This window comes from Pristis pectinata, chromosome 15, assembly GCF_009764475.1.
Source record: "Pristis pectinata isolate sPriPec2 chromosome 15, sPriPec2.1.pri, whole genome shotgun sequence".
Lineage (NCBI taxonomy): Eukaryota > Metazoa > Chordata > Chondrichthyes > Rhinopristiformes > Pristidae > Pristis > Pristis pectinata.
The window spans coordinates 48,207,998-48,216,138 of NC_067419.1; the positions used below are offsets into that span (position 1 = coordinate 48,207,998).

General features: G+C 47.5%; 1 protein-coding gene across 1 annotated transcript; it reads right to left on the reverse strand.

Annotated features, from left to right (window-relative positions):
* Window positions 1-787: 787 nt before the first annotated feature.
* LOC127578548 (transcription factor Spi-C-like) lies at window positions 788-7,498 on the reverse strand. Its single transcript, XM_052030697.1, has 5 exons — window positions 7,456-7,498; window positions 7,227-7,338; window positions 7,025-7,122; window positions 2,269-2,374; window positions 788-1,182 (listed from the first exon to the last, which is right to left on the reverse strand). Exons 1-5 carry the CDS (start codon window positions 7,456-7,458, stop codon window positions 788-790), a joined length of 714 nt encoding a protein of 237 aa, XP_051886657.1. The 5' UTR covers window positions 7,459-7,498.
* Window positions 7,499-8,141: the final 643 nt, after the last annotated feature.

The following is an 8,141-nucleotide window of genomic DNA, read 5'->3' on the forward strand; positions in this document are numbered from 1 at the left end:
CCTCTTAAAAGCCCCCAATGAATTTGCCTCCACCACCCTATCAGGCAACACATTCCAGGCATCCACCACTCTCTCAGTAAAAAACGTACCCCTCACATCTGTTCTGAACCTACCCCCTCTCACCTTAAATGCATGCCCTCTGGTATTGGATCACAATAACGGGAAAAAGATATTGCTTGTCCACCCTATCTATGCCCCCCATATAATAGGGTGACCAAAACTGTACTTCATACACAACCCATGCTTTAACCCTGTTTAACACAAATCATAGCACAGACTGTACAAAACAGAGAACTTTTATTGGCATAAAAACAGCAAATGCTGGAAACACTCAGCAGGTCAGGCAGGATCTGTGGAGAGAGAAACAGTGAATGTTTCAGGTCAAAGACACTGCATCAGAATATTTTGGTGTCAGCTTAGTACCTGCTTGTGTGCTACATACACACACACACACACACACACACACACAGACATTCTCACACACACAGACACACTTACATATACACACATAGATACATGCACACACATACACGGATACATTCACACACACACACACACACACACACACACACACAGGCACATTGATATACACACATACACAAAGAGAAACACACTAATACAAACACACACATAGATACATGCACACACACACACTGAGACATACAGATTATAATAGGTTAAAATATATATATTTACAAAATTAGAAACTTTTTTTGTTTAAGTGTTGGGTTAATTTATGGATTCCCTCCTCTGTTTCTAAGCACAGCCCAGCTGAGTCCCGGACAGTTCACGTGGCGCTGTCCTGTAAGAAATCGTTGTGGCTGTAGTTGAAGTGCCAGTGGTCACAGCTGTAGTGTTGGTGGTCGGTGTGGGGAAAGGGAGAAGTCGGCGCCCCTCCCAGCCTCTGCAGCACCTGGGCGTCGAAGCGATAGGTGAGTTTTCTGCGGACTTTCACGATCTCCCCGGTGCGGCTGTAGTTCCTGAGGGCGCGGGCCATTTTCTGGTAGGTCATGGTCTTGCGATTGCCCTTCCTCCGGCCCCACATCTCAGCCACCTTTTCCTTGTTCTTGGAGATGAACTGGAAGACGCCGCTCTTCCGGTCCACCCACTGAATGCAGTCGGACATCTCCGAATCGCGCAGGGATTCGCTCAGGAACTCGTAGAGGCGAAGCCTCTTCCTGCCTGTAACAAGTTGGAGTGAACAGTCGGTAAGGACGGGTTTGTACTGCGCCCGTCCGTCTCTGAAGAACACCACGGCGCTGTCCAAGGTGCTTAACGCCGCTGCGTCGACACGTTCCGCGGTGGAACGGTCATCTGGCCGAGAAGCTAAATGACTGGGTGACTTTTAACGCCGGGATTACTGTACAAAATTACAGAAAAATATTGTCCCAGCGTCATAACAGGGATAAACAATGCACGGTTAGTAGAAGCCACAAGATACTGCAGATGCTGGAATCTGGAGACTCTTGCGAATTTCTACAGATGTACAGTGGAGAGCATTCTGACTGGTTGCATCACTGCCTGGTATGGAGGCTCCAATGCACAGGATCAAAAGAGGCTGCAGAGAGTTGTAGACTCAGCGAGCTCCATCACAGGCACAACCCTCCCCACCATCGAGGACATCTTCAAGAGGCGGTGCCTCAAGAAGGCGGCATCCATCACTAAGGACCCTCATCATCCGGAACATGCCCTCTTCTTGTTACTACCATCGGAGCTGAAGACCCACACCCAACATTTCAGGAATACCTTTTTCCCCTCCGCCATCATATTTCTGAATGGTCCATGAACCCATGAACACTACCTCGTTATTCCTTTTTTTTTGCACTTTTTATTTATTTTGTAATCTTTGCACTGTACTGCTGCTGCAAAACAACAAATTTCATGACATATCAGTCAGTGATGATAAACCTGATTCAGAAGAGTCTCAATCCAAAACATCGACTATCCATTTCCCTCCATAGATGCTGCCTGACCTGCTGAGTTCCTTCAATGTTTTGTGTGATGCTCCAGATTTTCAGCATCTGCAATCTTTCTTCTATCTCTCTATTATGCTGGAGGTCAGGCAGCATCTGTGGAGGGACTGATCAGTCAATGTTTTGGGTCAGTACCCTTCATCTGGACAGAGTAGAGCTGCTTCCTCACAGCTCCAATGTCCGATCCTGTGCAGGGGACCATCTGATCCTGTGCAGATGCAGTTATTTTTTTCATTAGTAACCCACAGGAGAAGCTGCTCAAGTAACCGAAGCACACTTAGATAAGGAGACAAACCTTTCCCTTGCCTTGGGATGAAGAAATCTGGAATATGGCTCTCTGGGTAATAGTTTGGAACCTGGATCCCGTTCTCGTACTTGTTGCTATCCACATTAAAATCCATCTGGAGATGGAAAGGTAGAGGTTTGGTTAGAATCACTGAGTTTGGTGAATCCCCTTTCCCTTGCTCTTGGTTGGATACTAGTGTGGGAAGGTTTTCCAAAGGGTGGAGTTTCAAAGGGACAGACCACAGGGTCTCAGAATAAGGGGTTGGCCATTCAGGACTGAGATGAAGAAAAACATTATTCCCTGAAAGACAGAGTTATACAGCATGGAAACAGGCCATTTCCTCTGTCCACACTGACTGTCAAGCATCCATTTGCACTGATCCCATTTTATTCTCCCCACAGTCCCATCAACTCCCCCAGATTCCACCACCACTTCCTCTTTCACCCTTTCTCTCCATCCCCCTTTTCCCTCCAGTAATACGAACGATGTATTCAGGTGAGGAGACAAACCACTTGAGTTTGGTGAAGCTCTGTGCTCCTGGAGCTATGGCAGCACTGAATTTGCCAGGGAGCTGGCCCTGTAGCCAGAGGGTTTGGGGACTGGAGTCCACCAACTAACCTGGGAGTGGTGGGCTGGATTAAGGCACCGCCAGTGGAGATTTCTCACTGTGACTGGATGTGTTGGGGTGTCACAGCTGCCTCCCTCCTAATACACCTTCTGTTCAATTCCATCCTCTGGTCTGTGCATAGGGAGACGGGGTCTTTGGCTCACTGTCCATTTGTACACTAATTATACTCTAATTCATTTTATTCTCCCAACATTCCCATTACCTCCACCCCACCTCCACCCATCTTCAGATTCTGCCACTCACCTACACACTAGGGGCAACTTACAGCGGCCAATTAACTTGCCAACCCAGCAGCCATTGTGGTGGGAGGAAACCGAGGTCCTGCAGGAATCCCACGTGGTCACAGGGAGAATGTGCAAACTCCACACAGACAGTGCCCAAGGTCAGTATTGGACCTGGGTCGTTGGAACTGTGTGGCATCAGCCGTATCTGCTGCACCATGTTGATGATACCTTGGAATTCAATAAACCCATGGCTGATCTGATCTTGGCCTCAGTTCCACTTTCCTGCCTTTTCCAATAACACCTGACTTTCCCAATGTCACAACCAAGCCTTCCTTTCTTCTGGATGAGAGAGCCCCAGTGTGTTCAACCTTCCTTACTCAACACATTCATTCGGTTCTTGTATCATCACTGTGAATCCATTTGCAACTTTTCCAACACCCAATCTACCTTTGCAGATCAATGATCAAGAAGCTGCATGGAATACTCTTACTGAGCTATTGTGTGGAGTTTCATTTTCAGATCAGTGGTGTTTGACCCACAAACTGGTGGCCTTTGGTTCTTGGTTCATCACATGGTCATCAGTGAACATCCCTCATGAAAGGAAGCAAGGTGAGGGAGGGCCACTCAACAGCACTGCCAACAACACCTTCCTCACTTTGCTGCCAATCGAGAGTAACTGACTGAATTGGATTGGTCCTGATTTTCCTGGGGTGGACACACCCGGCTCATTTTCTACATTGTCGGGTAGTTGCCTGTGTTGTATAGCTGCAATATGAGCAACACTTTAACAGCTTGACTAGAGAGACAGCTGCTTCTGTTGTCCAGAGCTACATCCTTTGCTGTGTCCAATGCTCCCAGCTACTTCCCAGTTCCCCGAAAGTGGCAATACAGGTGGACAGGGCGGTGAAGAAGGCATTTGGCATGTTGGCCTTCATTGGTCAGGGCAGCGAGTGCAAGAGTTGGGACATCATGTTACAACTTTACAGGAAGTTGGTGAGACCACAGTTGGAGTATTGCGTGCAGTTCTGGCCACCCAGCTATAGGAAGGATGTCATTAAGCTGGAAAGGGTGCAGAAAAGATTCACGAGAATGTTACTGGGACTGAAGGGCTTGAGCTATAAGGAGAGACGGGACAGGCTGGGACTATTTTCCCTGGACCGAAGGAGGCTGAGGGGTGACCTTATAGAGGTTTATAAAATCATGAGGGGCATCGATAAGGTGGGTGGTCACAGTCTGTTTCCCAGGGTAGAGGAGTCTAAACCCAGAGGGCATAGATTTAAGGTGAGAGGGGAAGAATTTAAGGGGAACATGAGGACAAGTTTTTCACACAGAAGGTGGTGGGTATGCGGAACAAGCTGCCAAAGGAAGTGGCAGAGATAGGAAAAATTGCAAAATTTAAAAGGAATTTAGACAGGTACATTGGATGGGAAATGTTCAGAGGGATATGAGCCAAACGCAGGCAAATGGGACTAGCCCAACTAGGCACCTGGATCAGCATGGATGAGTTGTCCAGGAGGGGCTACTTCCATGCTGTATAACTCTACGACTTCTTAACATCAACTGGAGTGAATCATAATGGACTCTGTTCTGGTGAGAAACACAAGTAGATCATCCACTGCTTAAAGATATTTGCAATTCAGCTATACCTTCACCATTTATGTGCTGGGTTCTAATACTATTGAGGGATGTTCATAGACCCTCCTCTTGGTAGACGTCTAATTGTCCACCACATTCAGGACTGGATGCAGTGGGACTGCAGACTGCAGAGACTTGATGCAGTCGGTTGGATCATGTGGCATGCAGCTTCTGCTGTTCAGTATGAATGGAGTCCTGTGTTTTAGCTTCACCACTGCAGGCACCTAGTGATGCTCCCACTGAGTTCGACACACTCACTGGGCCATGGTTGGCCCCCTGGGTTGCTTGTAATTGTAAGGTGGGGAAGATGCTGTGCCACAAGGTTACAGATGGTGGTGGGGAACATTTCTGCTGCTGATGGTGGTCAACAGAGCCACACGGAGACCAGGGTTTGAGCTGCCAAGGCTGTTCTGAGCCTATCCCATTTAGCACAATTGTTGTACCTCACAACCTGACGGAGGGTGTCCTCTGCATGAAGACAGGGCATTGTCCCCACCAGATCCAGGTGGCGGTCACTTCTACCAATCCTGCCGTAGACAAGGTGGTGATATGTAGATCGATGAGCAAGGGGTCAGGCAGTTTTATGCTTTCTTCTGGTTCATTCTCCATGTGCCACAGACTGTACAGCAGCCTCATCTCAGCAGGTGACATAACAGGTGGCAGTGCTACTGAGGCACTGAGTCATACAGCACGGAGACAGGCCCTTCGGCCCAACTGGTCCATACCGACCAAGATGCCATCTAAGCTAGTCCCATTTGCCCATGTTTGGCCCATATCCTTCTAAACCTTTCCTATCCATGGACCTGTCCAAGTACCTCTTAAATGTTGTTAATGTACCTGCCTCAACCACTTCCTCTGACAGCTCATTCCATATACTCACCAGCCTCTGGTTGAAAAAGTTTCCCCCCAGATTCCTATTAAATCTCTTCTCTCTCACTTTAAACCTATGCCCTCTAGTTCTTGATTCCCCAATCCTGGGAAAAAGACTGTGTGCATTCACCCTATCGATGCCCCTCATGATTTAGTACACCTCTATAAGATCAACCCTCATTCTCCTATGCTCCAATGAAAAAAGTCCCAACCAGCTCAACCTCTCTCCATAACTCAGTCGCTCAAGTCCTGGTAACATCATTGTAAGTGTTGTCTCGGCAACATCCTCGTAAATCTGAGGACACTGAAGTCCCCACCCAGCGTACATTCAGTGCCCTTGCTACTCAATGTTTCTTCAGCATGGATGACCATGGATTCATTGGCTGACAGAGGACAGTAGGTAACAATCAGGAGGAGGTTTCCTTGCCCATTGTTTGACCCAGTGCCATAAGACCCCAAGATAAGGACTCGAAGATTTCTCCCTTCCAACTATAAAACACTACACTCCCTCCGTCCCACACGTTGGTCCATCCTGAGGCAGGACTAGCCCAGGGATCTGGTGGAGCTCGGACATTGTTGTCAAGTTATGTTCCTCTGAAAACAGCGATGTCTGGCTGCTGACTTAGGCTGTGGGACAGCTCTCCCAACAACGATCTGGTCCACAAACAAATGGGAGTTGGACCATCCTCTGTGTCAGCAACACTTATCCACAACCCCGGCTTTGCTCTCTCACAGTCCCATAATTCAAGGTTACCTTGAATCATTCAACCCCACAGAGTTCTGTTCACCCCATCCATTGAATGTGGGCTCTTTGAAGGACATCTGTAAATTAGTTAACTACTGCTGATCTTTCCCCCTGCATCTTCTTTTACCTTTTTTCAAACAGGCGAGGACAAGATATCTCAAGCATTCCAGGCTCGACACTGATTTCAACAATCGCACAGAACAATTCTGCCGTTGCCATTCACACCGGCAGACCCATCCGAGACATTTATTCGCCCAGTATCCCCTTCCTGCCCTCCACCCTCACTCCTGTTACCTCCCGCTTCTCCTCTCCATCACTGAGCCGGCCTGTTTCTCTCCCCTTCCGATCCCCTGTCTCTGCATGGCAAGGTTTGTTTTGACTCTTAACTTCTCCCCAATCCGGATGACAGGACATTGACCTGAAGCATTAACTCTCCACAGACGCTGCCTGACCTGCTGAGTATTTCCTGCATTTTCTGTTTTTATTCCAGATTTCCAGAACTTCCAGATTATTCTTTCTGCTGTCAGGGTTTGCACTGCACAGAAGTTCACAGTGCCCACCACGTTTACTTCAACCACATCCTATTCACTGTTCAATCTTCACCAAAACTAAGCCATGCCACAGTAACATGCTCAATCGTTCATGCCCTTATGTTGGACTTACCATGTCCTGGAGGCACTGGGGTTGGATATCCAGAGTGTGGTAAGGTCCAGATCCAGTCTCCTGATGGTGTTGGAAGTTGTACGTTGAGTGTGGAGGACCTGAACAAGAAGGGAATAGGGTTATCCGAGGCGACAATGTTACCTGGCGTCGAACGAACTCAACGCTACCGGCACGCAGTGGAGGTACGGAGTGAAATGCTTACTTGTCAGATAGTGGAGACCAGGGTCCTGGCGAAAGTGCTGAGGCTGCTGGTGATGGATCACCTCAAAGGCATCGTTGAAGAGCGGGCTGTAACTGTCTTGTATCCAGCAACTCTGTGAATAAAAAAAATAAAGAAAATATTGCGCTCGCATTAGCCAATATCAACAATATGTTAACAACAAGCAGTCTGATTTTTAAAAAAAAGGGAAAAACGAAAGTTACTGACTTACCATGGCGATTAACGAGATGGCCTATAAAATGGAACTGTGAAATGATTAGCTCTCCCACTCTGCTGGTAGCGCCGAGCCAATGTTAGACTGTACTGCGATGGTTCAGCGCTTGTACTGACGCGGGTAATTCTGAATCTCGGTCAGGTGAGACTTACCTGGGCTAAACTCGCAAACACTGCACTTGGGCCATTTTAAATACAGCAACTTTACAGCAAAGGGCGAGACGTCATTCCGTCATTTGATCCCCGCCTGTCGTTACACAGACAGCGGTTCAATATTAAAACATCTAAAGGTCGAGAGAGGAAAAAATACACAAACAAAAAGATCAGAACAACCCTTAAATACTGAGTAGTCTGAGGGTTTTTTTTGTTAGTTTACTTCCTCGTCGCTGTCAGTGGTGAGTTTTCAGCGGACTGCCACAAAGATGGGGTCACTTGTACAACTGAGTCAAAGGAAATTCCTTTCCACAAGATTACCAATACTGACCAGCTGCTTTAACCCTGTGCGTCGGTGACTGCACACCGACTGGGACTGCGTTTCCCGATCAATGGAGAGTTCTGTTTAAACCCCACATTCATGAGGTTCAATTCGTCTTGTTTTTTAAATCTAAATAAAACTTTCAATTAGCACAATCCAGAAACAGGAATTTAAAACAGGTCACCTTCACGTTTAAAGCTCACTTACGA

Bases quoted from the DNA above. Each gene is read 5' to 3' on its own strand.
- LOC127578548 (XM_052030697.1), bottom strand. The intron at 7,123-7,226 runs GTAAGCATTTCA...CTTCTTGTTCAG, and splicing joins TGGTCTCCACTATCTGACAA to GTCCTCCACACTCAACGTAC. The intron at 1,183-2,268 runs GTTTGTCTCCTT...AACTTGTTACAG, and splicing joins CATCCCAAGGCAAGGGAAAG to GCAGGAAGAGGCTTCGCCTC.